The sequence below is a fragment of the Struthio camelus genome, chromosome 2, assembly GCF_040807025.1.
Source record: "Struthio camelus isolate bStrCam1 chromosome 2, bStrCam1.hap1, whole genome shotgun sequence".
Classification (NCBI taxonomy): domain Eukaryota; kingdom Metazoa; phylum Chordata; class Aves; order Struthioniformes; family Struthionidae; genus Struthio; species Struthio camelus.
This window is the reverse complement of record NC_090943.1, coordinates 122,401,879-122,417,507: the sequence shown is the minus strand read 5'-3', so window position 1 is coordinate 122,417,507 and position 15,629 is coordinate 122,401,879. Positions and strand designations below refer to the sequence as shown.

The 15,629-nt window shown below is 39.9% G+C and overlaps 1 protein-coding gene across 2 annotated transcripts in view; it reads right to left on the bottom strand.

Annotated features, from left to right (window-relative positions):
* The window catches only part of TAF4B (TATA-box binding protein associated factor 4b), a 97,680-nt gene that overhangs the window by 38,179 nt on the left and 43,872 nt on the right, over positions 1 to 15,629 (bottom strand). For both annotated transcript variants that reach the window (XM_068932410.1, XM_068932409.1), the window contains exons 12-13: positions 10,242 to 10,367; positions 9,149 to 9,205 (exon numbers count right to left, since the gene is read on the bottom strand). In XM_068932410.1, the coding sequence (XP_068788511.1) occupies positions 9,149 to 9,205; positions 10,242 to 10,367 (183 nt within the window). The remainder of the gene's footprint in view (positions 1 to 9,148; positions 9,206 to 10,241; positions 10,368 to 15,629) is intronic.

The following is a 15,629-nucleotide window of genomic DNA, read 5'->3' as shown; positions in this document are numbered from 1 at the left end:
GATACTGACTTGTTAATTACTGTTGGAAAAAAATCAAGATTAGGAAAGAATAAGAGGCAACTATGCTAATCAAATCTTTCTTTTTTAAGAGATATTTTTGTAGCGCACAACTTAGGCAGAAAAATCACTGGAGCAAGTGGAAGACAGTAGAAGTAGCATATATATTTTATTGAAATATACATGTAAAGAAGTTGCACCTGGTATTGTTTTCCTTCTAGGGGCTCCTTTTTTAATATTAGTATTTCTGATAAAATTGGGTTAAAATAGAAAATGTCATACTCTGGTTTATATCTTCAAAACATACCTTCCCTCCCCCACCCCCAAGACAGAAGCACATAATAGCAATTCAATAGGGGAAAGGAGAATCTGTCATACATCAACCCAAACCCACAAACTGGCACGGTCCCTCTCAGCAGATGAAGTAGTACAGACAAAGATGCTGCCGTTCCACCATGACACAAGAGCTGAATATGTATCTTCCGTTCAAAATTTACTCGACAGGGGACAGTCTTCAGACAAGAAGCAAAACAGTGTTCATGCTCCTACTCCTACCCTTCAGATTTTTGCATATACTAAGAACCACAGTACAAAGAGTTCTAAAACCCTGTATATAAAGATCAAATTGCTATGAAAACGTCTCTGAACTTGTAAAATAGTCTTTGTTGCTGCTGGCCTTTTTAATAATAAAAACAGAGTTTAAAGTCTAGTCTTGCAGCAAAAGCAGGAATTTCTAGGGTGACACAATAACCATTTTAGTTAATCTGACCTGCAGCACAAATCAAAAAGTAAGGTACATTTTAAAGTCCTCCCTTACAGTGAAATGGCATTTGCAGCATGGCTGTAATCACATAAAGTGAAAGGTTTTAAAATTGACCCATTCTTCACTCAGTCCTCTCCAAGAAAAAAAACATTTCCTTTTCTGCTCACAGGAATTTTATTTCTCACTTATGATGTCTCATACTCCACATTTCAGAAAATATGCAAAGTCTATTTCTACCCTATACCAATGACATTTTTGGTGGTATTTTAATATTAAAAAAAGAAATTTCAAGTTGCACAAGATGAGAAGAAGTATTTCAGCTACAAGATGCCAAGACATTTTTTCCTTTAAGCAGTTCTGCTAAGGTAGGAATTCTTAAGACTGAAACCTCTTCAGTCTTAAGCACTGTCCAAATAAGTAGTTAGCAGTGAAGACAGTCTGCTTGTTTCTTATAGTGCTGGGCAATCATCAAAAAAGCATCTTTTCACCTTTGCAGAAAGCTGTGCAGGGTTTCCATTTTTGGCTCCCACACACATAATATTTTCAGTAGGAGATATCAAAGCAGAATAGAACAATACTTGGTTTGTAAAATAGAAGACATTTTTAAGGATAATTCTTCTTTCAACTAAGAGGAGTATCACACCAGCATGAACACTGACTTCAGTTATATCCAGAAGGGAAGGAAAGGGAAATCATACCTCTTAACTCAGTTTCTGATCTGTGGTCCCTAAATAGGGGTCACTGGAGCTGTTTCACATCCTATACAACACTGCATGTTGGTTTTTAATCTTTAGATTATATAGTACATGAAATGCAATTGTTTGCTTTATCAGAGCTCCACCAATCCAGGCTGCACAAACCTTGCAAGATTTTCTCAATCACTGCAAGGAAGAATCCTTTAAACACTTAAGAACGGAAAATTTGTATTCTACTTTAAAAATGCAACTAGTTTACACCATCTATTCCATGATGTGTATAGTAGCAGAAGGCTGTATTACTAAATGGGAGCAAAGGAGAGCTATTTAGCTTAATCCATGTTCTCCTTTGAAAAGGAGTTATACAAGCCCTCATGCTTGGTAACGAAGTACACAAAAGGATCAAAATATCCTGTATGAGCTTTCGTAGAAGATAAATGAAGTGCGTGAAACTTTTGTTCTCTAGATGCTCAATAATAGTTTTACTGGTGAAGATTTTTCTAAACTAGAGACAAGGAATTAAGCATCTGTATTAACGAGGGTTCACAGAGCAATAACAGGCTTGAGGTTAAAAGCCAAATGCACAGCACTCGTCCAGCATGATGCTGACCGATGACACGCATCTTAAGGAATTCATACCATCGTTCACTTCTGCAGGAGTTTGAATATGCAAGTACAAAAAAAGCACAAAGAAATGGATTTTTCTCCCCCCTTTCCAATTTTAAGTGCTAATGAATTATGTTTAGAAAACCAAAAAATATAGTCTTGGCAAGGCAGTAACAAATACAGCTGTGCAGATGTAAATGAGCTCAGAAACAAAAGGCTGATAAGACATTATGGGGAAACTAAACACAAGAATTCTGAACTTGGTTCTAAATGACATGAGGAAAAGAGACTAGAAAGCATACGTGCAAGATACTGGATTCATTATCAAGAGAAGAAGAGGGGATCAGGATGTCTCCACATACAATACCGTATGACAGTAGAGTACGGGACAGATTAAATAAAATATTTAAAGTAACAGGAGAACTGGCAGGAAAGGAAACCAGGGAAGGCTGAAGACGAGTTAATGTATGCCTAAGGGTTGTGTGTGCTATCCAGCAATAAGTACATCAAGAGTAATAAAAGCACTAAAGTAGATGAACTAGAATTTGTATAAGACTTGCAGGAAAAAAGGGAAAGAAATAAGCATACAAGAAGGGAAAAAATACCCAATTCTTCCAGCTCCCACAGTAAAGAGATTAAATCATATGTTGGTGAATATTAAAATATTATAAGATAGATAAGTCAAAGCAACTGTCCTCAGATGTCAACATCTACTTTTACACTGATGCAAGCTGGAAAAAAGGGAACTGAATACCTTTACATGTTTAAAGACAGTAGGAGACAGCTGTAATAAACTAAATGTTGAGGTGCCTTTTAAGTTGGGCTATTTAACCCAAAATTGCTTCCATCTCTTATTTCTATCCATTCTTTTTTTTTGACTAACTTGAATTGAGAAAGTTTTGGTGAGTTTTACTGTGCCCTTCATTTAATATTTCAATTTTTTTTTTTTTTTTAAACTGTTCTCAGTTTCTTCTCCCTTCATTGTCTTTGGAAGAAAAAGCTGCAATTTTTTTGCGTTCTCTTTAAGTATTTTAAGACACTTGTGACAAAAATGAAAAATAAATCTTAAAAATCTGTTTTTAATTCTGAGCCTCTCACACCCGTTGTCATAAAGCTCAATGAGCATTACTGCTCCCAGACTCTACCTTTCCTGTACAAAATTTTCTGCCCTACAAGTGGAATGTCGTTGAATACCAGAGTTCTCATATGGGGGACATTCTATGAAGAAAACTGACATGTGAAGGCTGCATACTTAAGCAGTTACCATCCTCTCCTCTTGCCTACAATGCAATTTCTCTTTTGGCAATTGCTTCATTTCAAACTTTTAACTAGCCATACAATTAGTTTCCACTGACTTTTCCCTCTTGCTATTTAGATTTAAAAGTACAAGGCAGGACAGTATACAGCGGTTCAACATGCAGCCATACCTATAATAGGGTTGTATGCAATACTGTAAATTTCTGTCAGTTTAATATTCCACATGCATGCTTCAGTGACAAAACAAGCCATACAGTGGCTGTGTTCCCAAGATCAGATGCCTTATTTATTTGGCTGCAATAAGATGTTTTGGAGAATGACAGAAGCCTTTACTAGGACAGCAGTGCAATTACCTGCCCACAGAACTATTTTTCCTTCAGTTGATATTTGTTTGATGTTCTCTAAATATAGGGATAACTAGATTGCCACAGAATTAAAAAAAAAAAAATCCATGGTGCAGTGACTTCTCGACTCTTGGCATCCAGTGTCAAGCTCTCTTTACATGTTTTTAGACACAGCCTACACTACTTTCATTGTGTGGCTAAGAAAAAGGTTACAGTAACATACCATAGCAGTATACTTTAACTTTCATTGTTACAGCTGCTATCATTTGCTATCATATAACACCCCTCAATGACTGTTAGTGGATCTTCATTGATCGCAACAATACAGTGTCTAGTCCTCTCAAGAGATGACCTAAACATAGTTCTTCCAAATGCACAGTATCTTGAATGACTTTCAACCGCTATAACACTGCCTATTCACTCACTCTTGTGTAGTCTCAAAACCAAAGAATGTTGAAGACTTGTCTTCCACCTGCAAGTTTCTCCATCCCATTGTTCAGTCCACTCAGCACTTGCTTTTGGTACAGAACTTTCTGGTTCTCCATCATCAGATAACAGAGGCCTTAATAGGCTTTTAATAGGCTTTTTGTCCTATTAAAACAGATTTGTTCAGTCCTACAGTTTCCTTGATTACACAGTTTCCAGCCCAAGGCCATACTTGCTACTGGTTACTACTTAGTGTCCATTAGCCTCTCGTAGAAATTTAGAAAGTGCTATTTGAAAACCCCAAAATACACTTAACTTTTCTTGGGGGGGGGGGGGGGGCACTTTTGTTTTTCCACTAGATAAAAATAGTTGCTACCATCTTCCAGCCAGCTGGTATTAAGGTACCCACCCTACACAGTACTCAGCTGCTCTTTTCTTATGCTCCTTCAAAACACCAGGATGAACACTACATAACTCCAGGGATTTGGTTTTAGTTTCTTCAGTAATCTAACATTTTATAGGTCTTCCATCTCTAATTTTCTGCAAGACTAGGATTTTCAGAGGGTAGTCTTCCATTAATTGTAGGAATACATTGCAGAGTAACAAAACATATGTCTGTTCAATAATCGTGGTTTCCTCAACATGCAGAAGGTGCTAAGAAACAGTACAGGATGATAAAGATAATACAAATCAGACAAGTAAAAGCTCTCAGGATGTCACTGAAGGCTCATAAAAAGCCAGTTGATCAGGAACCTCATTTGCAGCACCTCGTTCGTCTTTTTGGGTGCTTTCAACTAAGGAGTCTGCCTCTTCCTGCCGCAAGACTGGTCTTTGAGAATTTGAACCATTAAGGCCAGAAGACTAAATACAGAAGCAGCACAAGAGGAAAAGAGGAAACAAATAGCTTGAGAATTGTGGGTTGGAGAGAGTAGGGCAGAAGATAAAGAATTAGGTAACAGTTACCCATTACCTGAGAACATAAGGTAAAATAAGGGAAAAATAGTTGGGATGCGCACAAGAAATGGGGGGGGGGGGGAGTTAGTTATTTTTGAAAAAAGGTACTATAGAACAGTTGGATTTCAATCATTACTAAATGACATCCAGGAACTCTCAAGAATCATGCTGACTTTCTTCTGTGTTTTCAGTGGAGTTTGTTTTATCTTTACAGAGAGCTGGGGTTTGCTATTTTCCTCCCAATCAGTTGATACTGAAGGTACTGCATTTTCTCAGCATCTCATCTGTTGCCATCTTGTGACTTCTGTGGCAAAATCTTAACAGTAAAATGCACAAGTACGTCAAGGTGACAGGATCAAGAGCCTAGGAAGACCTGTGTAGTCGTAAGTGACTGAGTTACTGGAGCAGCAAGGAAGAGGGCAGGCAAGTTTGCTGTCCATCAGGAACTCTACACGCTCCTTCCGATTTTTAAAAAGGCAGCTCCTCACCTCTCTCACTGATAGATGCTGTGTATCACACAATAAGATCCTAGATGAAGGCAACTCCTGTGGAATAAGCTAAAATGCTATATGATATCTGCTGGCCTGTTCAACGTCAAGCAGCACACTGTTTGAAAGGTCTGCCCAGTCTCAACGCCAAACTTTCTGAAAAGTAGTTACTACTGTGTAGTTACTACAAGCGCACTCAGTTTTGAGGATGCGAGAGACGAAGTACGAAAGACCGGAGTTTAGATTTAAGTTCACAACATACACTGCCACATACTGACATTTTCACACACCTTCTGTCATGTTCTGTTTACACGGCATGCCTGCTTATTTTATAGTGTCCTATACCAACTCATTTTAAGTAAGGTAATCTCAGAAGAGAAATGAGGCTAGAGATAAACAAACTCTCAACACAGCTACAGGAAACACATCAGCTGAACATTTTCCTTATAACTAAAAGTATAGTTGAAAGTAGAACAGGGAGTGGCAGAAAGCATCTAAGGAAGTTAAGGTTTAAAGTAAAAGCATCAGTGATAACACTAGGACTGTACCCTTAGTCAGAAGCGGCAGATTAGGCTGAATGAAAGGCAGGGGCAATTTGCCCAGGCTTCGGGAATGCTGTTATACAAAAGGCTGGCCTATGAGGTGAGCAAGGACAAAATTCTTGAGTGGATAAAGGAGCAGCTTCAGGCAAGCCTAGCAGCTGTCTCAGAAGGAATGCATTTTCTGTAGGTACAATTTGCTGAAGCAGGTGAAAGGGGGAAGTAAATAAAGACCTAATTCATAGCAAGCTACATAGACTAAGAACAAAGGAAAATAAGTGACTGTTAGCATAGGGGAAGTTTGAAGTAATAGGTCATGCAAAAACGGACAAAAAGGTCACAGCGATTATGTATAGCCTTTTGGATAAAAGGATCCATTGCCAAGTCTCTAGATGTACTTCCAGCAATTTTAAGATGTTGCCTCCAGCTGCAGGGTGACAGCACATCCTGGATTTATAAGTATTCATTTTTATGATGTACATCCTGCATTTTGGGAAACATTGCTAGGGAACATACTCAAGATCTCCAGGGCCATTACCCCCTCACCCTTTCCCTTCTTCCAGCAGGTCACCATTAACACATAAAAGCCAGCTTGGAGGAAGGAAGATCCATATTATTTTCTTTCTTAAAGAACTACAAGGAGACAAATCAGATTAGTCTTTCCAATGGATACTCAGCCAGAATGATCAGGAAACGATCCAATTCCAGTTGACAGAGATATCAACATTCCCCAGGAGTTTGGTTCCTTAGGAGCAGGCTACACTCACAACTTGACAAGTAAAAAAGACAATAGCGAGCCTTTTCAGGCTTTCATCTCAATGTACACTGTGCTTCTGAGTTACCAGTTTCAGCCTTGGGATAGCTGTTGATTTTTACTTTGTTCTTATTCTAGGCTCTGCTCAGGTTTCCATTTTTTAAGTGTAAATGTGAGCTGATCATTTATTTCCAAACTGTCAATAAGGTTTATTTCCAAACTGACCAGCTATGTTTGGGCTCATTTAAACTCAAGCTCAAGATGGACTTGTACAGAAGACGATACATGGCACAGAAGGTTAGCTGCCTGTGCTGTAACTGAAATCTTGAAGTGCTGGTTGCCTCATTCTTAGGAGAACAAAACAGAACAGAAGGCAACGCATAACACCACAACGATCTGCATTATCCAAAGAGGCTGATCTGCTTCCTTTTCTTTTGATGAAGCAGTTGGAGACAGTCATTCAGGGAATAGTAAGGAATGGATGGAAATGCAAGACAAGTGTAATGAAGGCTGTGTTAATCTGGAAGAAGGTAAGATGTACTAAAGGATGTGAACTCATGTATTTAATAGAACACTAAGCACTAAACTCAGATAGCCTTCTCCACTCTGTTGGCTCCTTATTCATAAACCTGTAAGCCACTTTTAAAGAGACCTTGCTAACAGTATTAGCCAATTAAAAAAAAAGAAAGAAAAAGGGAAAAAAGACACACCTAACTTCTCTATTCTAAATATCTAATTTACAGAAGATTTTTCAAGTTCCAATACACTATTGTTCAAAGGGAAAGAGAGAAGTTACACAAATGAATCACGTAAAGATCTGCAGTGTTTTAATAAAAGAAAACGTCTAGAAAAAAAATTAGACAATGCAGAGGTAAAACTACCTACAAAACAAGACAAATCAGCATTCACCCAATGATTGTTGATCCTGGTGACACGAGAGGCAAACTGGGAAGGGCTTTAAGGCAACTTCTGTACTCTCAAATTATAAGCATGGAAAAATAAGAAAAGACTTGTAAGAAAGGAAAAATGAACTAAAAGATGGATAGTAAAGCAGGTTCCTTCTTTTCTCATTTTATGAATTTCTTCTACTTTCCAGAAATCAAATCCAGAGCATTGATTCTAAGACTATTTTACTGGATTTCCATTTGTTTTGCCTCAGCTCCTACATTAATCCAAACAATAAGGGCCTTTAAAGCATTCATAAATAACCTGCTGCTGCTGCTGGCACCTAGGAGCCAAGTGCAGCAATGTTAAGCAACAACAAATTTCATAGTTCAAGAGGCACAGTTAAGGAAAAAGGTTGCTCAGAAAATCATTCTCATTTAGCACAAAGATCCTTAAAAATTGCATGAAATCAGTCAAGTAACTATAGAAACCAATTTCTTCAGCTCCGTATCACACGTCTCACACCTCAATTGTCTTTATTATCGTCTGCTGTCAGATCCTTAATCAGAAATGTGAACAGGCTTGATGATTTATTCAGCAGGGAAAAGAATCTGTAGGTCAAGTGAAAAATTTCACACACACACACACACATCTTCAACCTTAGGTACTTTCATTTCATTCTGTTCCCAGTAGCTCTGGGGGCAACTCCAGTGAGATCCAATATTAAGGCTCAATTAAAATAAGCTCCAATTAGTGGAGCTTTTTTCTCTCAGGCTAGAAAAGTCAGGAAATGGATATTGGGAAATGTAAAAAGTCAGCTACTGAGAGGAGGCTGCAGACATAAATGAACTTATTTGTTGATTTCTACAGTTGCTATGCAGAGGCCTCTGGGAGTAAAAGCTTAACCAGTCTAAGCTATAAACTAAAACCCCTGCAGCTAAACATGAACTGTGTGAAACAAGGGCTCCATTCCAGAACAGAAAACTGCTGGGCCCAGAAAATTAAAAGCCAGAGGCGTTTTCCATTTAAAACTAAATCCCAGTACCGCCTCCCAGCCAAAGAATTATAAGCAGTATCAGATTTACAAAACGAACAATTACCCTGGAAAAATGTAGCCTATTGTACAGTCCCAGATGCTAAATCTCAAAAGTTTCTTTTTTTTCTAATCCCACATTATATTCCTACCAAGTGTGCTGCTGTAGTTTACAAAGAACCATTTCTAGACAGGACTAAACTATGAAAATAAAATGTTAAAAAACGAGCTCATAATTCATTGACCTCATTTGAAGTACTGCCCTTGCCTGCAGCAGTTCCTGTCCTTCCCCAAGGCCTCTGCAAATGGTATGCAACAGCAAAATAAACCCTGACCTAATTGCCAGGACAGGGCTGCCAACCTTCTCTCAACACACAAAGGCAGGCATGGTAACTTGGAAGTCCTACCTCTTTTGCTTTCTGCTTTAAACGTAGTTGCTCTGGATCTTCTTTATTGGAGCGACTCTACCAAAGGAAGAAGAAAAAAATTGAATAGAAATTACTAGCATCCAAACACCACAGCATCCGTTAAATATTTAATAAATAACAATTTTCTCTTGTGATTGAAAGATTTAGCTCCAGGGGCAAATGCCTCAATCCAGACTGGCTTCCCTCCCCCCCCAACATACACCCCCCCACCCCCATCTGGGCTGGCTGCCTCTGTTATAGCCTGAAGGAAGATTAAGCTGAAAATGATGCTAACACTGTCAGTCAGGTCCAGCCTAGGCATGATGTTGTTCATGTCAGTAGCAGACACTTAAAAGGGACAGGAAGTCCAGAGAAAAAAAAAAAAGAAAAGCTGCACTTGCGCAAGTATAACAGGATTCTTTCAAGTCCAGATTACCCTTCTGCCCAAGTGACTCCAGAATTCAATGTGAAAGCAAAACAAAAAAATGTAAAACAGACAGAAGATCAAGTTGCATCTTATGGTGCAACATTTACTAATCTTTTTCTTTTCTGTTTTTGAGGTAAGGGTGAGGAGGGATGCTTTCTCCTTACCAAAAGTGGCTAAATAGAGATTCTCAAGGGCTAGGCTACCAGCTAGAAGTAGGTTAGCTCTCTGATCTCAGTACAGACAAATACCCATAGCAGGGCCTTGGATCTCATGAGACTCCAACTTTAACAAGCACAGTGAATTCATATTTTGAAACAACGTCATGCACAGATATGGAGAGAGACATAACTGTTTTAGTACCAGAAATAAAGAGACAGAAAGGAAGTTTAAGACTATGTAAATAGACTACTTTTCTTTCACCCCCACCAGCAGGAAGGATCTCAAAAGAAGAGATCACTCCTACCACTCATTTGAAAGAACTCTCATCGTCTTTAAAAGAATACAAAAAGCTCAAAGCATTTTCTGTATGGCCTGAGCCATCCTAAACAAAGTTTTCTAGTTGTAAAATTAACAGTTACTTTATTTAAAGTAGATATTGGAGAAACCAGCAGATGCTCACCAATCTAAAGAGCACCACTTCTTCCTTGGAACGCAAGGACTTCTTACCTTAGCTGCTCGTAGCAATATTTCACGTTCCTCTTCATCCTTTCTTTGCTTTTCCAGGTGATCAAGCTTTTCCAGAAATCTCAGCTGTGCTCTAGTGTCACTAGATATGATGTACTTATCACTCCCCTGGAAAGAGACCTTTTTATAGACAAGCAGGCTTCTACATACACCACTAAAAAGCTACATGGGGTCAAATAAACTCAATGAGAAGAATTCAAGAAGTATAGCATTATCTTTTCAAAGCTGAAAAGATAAGTAGGCTGTTTAAGAAAAACTTCAGATAGTAGGTATACATATACATATCTCCTCTCCAACAAACCATGTTTCTTGAGGTCTGTATCTTGTCAGTGGTTATTGAACAAGTGATGTTTTCAGAATCTAGTTCTACTATCTATTCACTAAAATATCGCTCTTACAAAAGGCTCAAATCTTTGTTTTAAACAGCATGCTCATATCTAGCAAACATGCATACAAGACTTTTCTAGGCAGACTGTTAAGCAGAAAAACGAGGGACTGAAAAACAGGAGACCCTCACATCCAAAGGGAAAAGAATATGAGGAGGAAGAAAAATTAAGATCTGGACTGCAGATTCGTAGAGTTTAATGTTCTAGTTTCAGTCATTTACTCCAGAATTTGAATGAAGCGTCATCCCAAAAGAGGGGGGGGGGTTTATTTGGTGGGAGGGTGTTGTTTCTTTGCTGTCTTATAACTAGCCAACATGCTTCTTGAGTTTGGGGGAGGGGAGAAAGGAAGTGAGATGATGCATTAGATACTGTTTATAACTTTAGGAACATACACTCTTGCCTCAGTGGATGCCTTCAAATCATAGAATAATTTATGCTGAAAGGGGACCCATGGAAGTCATCTGGTCCAACCCTCGGCTCAGAGCTATGCCAGTGAACATCAGTGATTAGTTCCAACAATAATGGGACATGCATGCATTAAAAGATGACCAAGGTCCTTTTAGCATAAACTACTGATTTGCACTATTATTTCATCCTCATTGAAAAGTCTGATTGTGCACTAATTTTACTTTACATAGCTGGGAAAGAAGGCAGAGAAAGGAAAGAGCTTAGATACAGCCCATAGCAACAAAAAGCTAATTTTTACTACTTCTGCTCTTCTAAACAGTTTTTCCTTGTTTTTGTTTGTTAAATCGTGCATTGGCTAAAAGACATTAGGCAAAACAAGGCAGCAAGCCCATTCTAGAAGAGTCACTTTGCTGCCCTCTGTTTGTAACACCTTCTTCTAGCTCACATCCTTGGGTCTTCTCCTTTCTCTCACTTTGTGAGCTCCTCTTATTGAGGAGTTTGTTTTTCGACTTTTATCAGCCAAATACAGTGTATATTTTCAGGAGCCCTTTCTTCTATGCTACTCCAGTCTCACAATCTACATTAATAAAGCGATTGTGATATGCAATTATTCTGGAATAAGAACGGCATATTGCATGGGTATATTTTAAGTATATGAACTATCAGTGACTTCAGTTTCCTAGTTTTAGTTTTCAAATACCCTATATTCATACTCTTCTTCCCAGACCCAGCAATCCATTTTTAAAAGCAGCAGGGAAAGTAAAAGTCATGTTGTCCGACGCTGTTGTCTCCCAAGCTGAAATCTCACAACCCAGCTAAAGTATGAAATCAATCCCTCTCGTATGAGCTTTGGTCCTTTTCAATGAGCCACCACATTGTCACATATAACCAGCTGTGGCTCAGATCACACTTTGTGTTGTAACCAAGGAGAGACTTCCTTCCCAGGGAGAGTCTGTGGTTCTGCAGAGAACACACCTTTCCCCCACCATGTTTCTGCTCTACATTTTCTACTGCTATCCACAAAACATGGTACTTCCTGAATCAGTCTCAGAACATTAGCACAATTTGTTCTGAAGCTGCAGTTTATAGTCCACCATCATGCTGCAATCCTTTTAAAGGGACAAAGAAGAAAGTCATATTACCAGAAGATTATTTTTCAAGGCTGAAAAATATTTCATTTCGGAATGCCAAAAGTCAGAGTTAAATACTTACATTTTACAATCAAATCAAAGACCCTGTGTCAATTAGGCATGCCAGTGACCCAACCAGCACAGTATCATAAGCAGTATCATGAGACAGGAAATAGTGTGCATTACACTATTTCAGTTCATTAACAACAGCTGAAGATGCCCAAAATCAGGTCTTTAAGAGAAGAATACCTGCAGTTATATTTTCACCTATCTACTCAATAGACCTGTTCTCCATGATCAGTTAGCACTGTAACTGCTTAGACAAAAAGTGTTTCATACCTGCTTATAATTCATAGCCATAACAGTTACAAGGAAGCAAGCTGGATTCAGTTTCGTTCATATAACTTAACTTCCTTTTCTAAGACTAAACTGTCCCCAGCTACAACAGTACAATCCCAGTAAAAAATGAAGTTATGCAAATGTAATTGAGGACAGAATTTAAGTCACTCATAAAGCAAGTAGCCACAATATAGAGAGTACACTTAGATTTGTATGTGCCAAGACTGAACTTGTGTAGCTGATAGTTAAGAATCCTTTTTATTTTAACTAAGCTAGAATTCACTGAAAAAAAAGATTTTTCACCATCTTGAAAGAAGCTATTATTTCCATACAACAATAGCACACTAGTGCATCTATACAATCTTGTCATAGAAATTCCTTCCACCACACTTTCTTCCTCTCTGAAGGAATCTACATGCTCAACGCTTTTCTCTACAGTTACACCCTGCAGCATGGCCAACTCGCACCATCAAAATTTTAACTTCAAGTTTACACATATTTGAAACATATGCAGCACTGAACAGCAAAGCATTCCCCAGTATGTTGTCTTCAGTGAGAAAAAACCTGTTAAGTTTAAGAGCAGCTGCATGCCTTGTCCACAGTCTGACATTCCTTTTCTAGATTGTCACATCTTTGTAAACGAATCAGAAATCTGACTAAGGCAGTTGCTGTTTAGCACCAAGAGTGTATCCCATGTCCAGGAGCACAAAAACACACACATATGGAAGCTCATTCTAGCTCAGTCCACCAGGCCAGAAGGTGGAAGAGCCATTTAAGTCATATTGAACTATCTTGCTGAGGACAAAGGGCATGAACTACAGAGAGTTACAGTGGCTTAGCTATTATGGAGGAACCTATTGGGCTTTGGTCATTTATATTCAATTCCTAAACTAAATTAAAAACAGAAAAACCCTCTTAACCTCTGCTAAGTTACTTCAGCACTCCGCAGTTTGACTGAGAGCGGGGAGGCTGGCAACCTGGAAGGGCTTACCCTCTTTGTGTTAAGGGGTAAATGCAAACATTTACCTATGGAGCTGCCACTCTGTGTTGCCATAGTCACAGAACAATTTAGGGTTTCCATTTTTTATTGCTCCTGCACATTGAGCAAACATGCAATACCACATACCACAACACCATGACTCTCGAAATCATGTGTTCATGGATCCTAACCATAGAAACATGAAACAATAGTCTTGTGCTATGCAGAACCCAAATACACCAAGAACATTCTCAATCACTGTATCGTCTAATTGTCATTAGCAACTCTGCTCTTGGCTATCATGCTATGTCACATGAATATGCTACCTCAGCAGTTCTCCAAAATATAGGAGGGGAGGATGCAGCTGAACAAAATCAACTAGCTAATCACCTTTGTGGTCTTACCAGCCCTAAATAAGTGCATTGCAACAAGAACTGCAAGACAGTCATCAGCTTACAACAGTTCAAAAGCCTATTCCTTGTTATAGTGAGACCACCATGCTAGTTTTACACAAATTGATGGAAGTTAGTAACCTCCCGTTATTCAACTTTTAACATATAGCAAAAGAGGGTAAAAGTAGGGATGTACATGTTGGTAGGCTTTTACAGAATCACAGAATCGTTTAGGTTGGAAGGGACCTCTGGAGATCATCTAGTCCAGCCTCCCTGCTCAAGCAGGGTCCTCTAGAGCATATTGCCCAGGATCACATCCAGACGGGTTTTGAATATCTCCAGCGAATACTCCACCACCTCTCTGGGCAACCTGCTCCAGTGCTCTGTCACCCTCACAGGAAAGAAGTTTTTCCTCATGTTCAGATGGAACTTCCTGTGTTTCAGTTTCCGCCCGTTGCCTCTTGTCCTGTTGCTGGGCACCACGGAGAAGAGACTGGCCTCATCCTCTTGACAGCCTCCCTTCAGATACTTGTACATGTTGATGAGATTCCCCTCTCAGTCTTCTCTTCTCCAGACTGAACAGGCCCAGCTCCCTCAGCCTTTCTTCAGAGGAGAGATGCTCCAAGTCCCCTCATCATCTTGGTAGCCCTCCGCTGGACTCTCTCCAGGAGTGCCATGTCTCTCTTGTACTGGGGAGCACACAACTGGACACAGGACTCCAGGGGAGGCCTCCCCAGGGCTGAGGAGAGGGGCAGGATCACCTCCCTCCACCTGCTGGCAACACTCTGCCTAATGCACCCCAGGAGACCATTGGCCGCCTTGGCCACAAGGACACACTGCTGGCTCACGGTCAATTTGGTGTCCACCAGGACTCCCAGGGCCTTCTCTGCAGAGCTACTTTCCAGCAGGTCAACCCCCAGCCTGTACTGGTGCATGGGGTTATTCCTGCCTAGGTGCGGGACCTTGCACTTGCCTTTGTTGAACTTCAGGAGGTTCCTCTCCGCCCAGCTCTCCAGCCTGTCCAGGTCCCTCTGAATGGCAGCACAGTCTTCTGGTGTGTCAGCCACTCCCCCCAGTTTAGTATCATCAGCAAACTTGCTGAGGGTGCACTCTGTGCCTTCCTCCAGGTCACTGATGAATATATTGAACAAGACTGGGCCCAGGACTGACCCCTGGGGGACAGCACTAGCCACAGGCCTCCAACTTGACTCTGCGCCATTCACCACAACCCTCTGAGCTCGGCCATCCAGCCAGTTCTCAAGCCACTTCACTGTCCACTCATCTAGCCCACACTTCCTGAGCTTACCTAGGAGGATGTGATGGGAGACAGTGTCAAAAGCCTTGCCCTGCAGGCACTTTCTCTCTTACAGGCTGTCAGATGAAAGCTGCTAGGCATGAGCTCAATAAACCAGAGAAAAGTTTCCTGAGTATTATCACATGAATTACTATCTTTTTTCCATCAGCTTCTACCCGAATAATAGCTGCCTTATTTTCATTAAGCCTATCGTACTAGTGGGTGAGTATGCGTGCATGCGTGTGTGTGTGTGTGTGTGTAACAAAGATGAGCCAATAAAAACCAGCATAGGGCAACCATCCAATCCTCTTGTAAAGTCTTTGGACAATTCTCTGAACAACACAGGAGTCCAAACTGCAAAGGAGCCCAGAGGGAAAAGAGGAGGAACTGGGGGCAATGGAATATAGGGCTATATAAACACATAATAGGGCTCTACAGACTT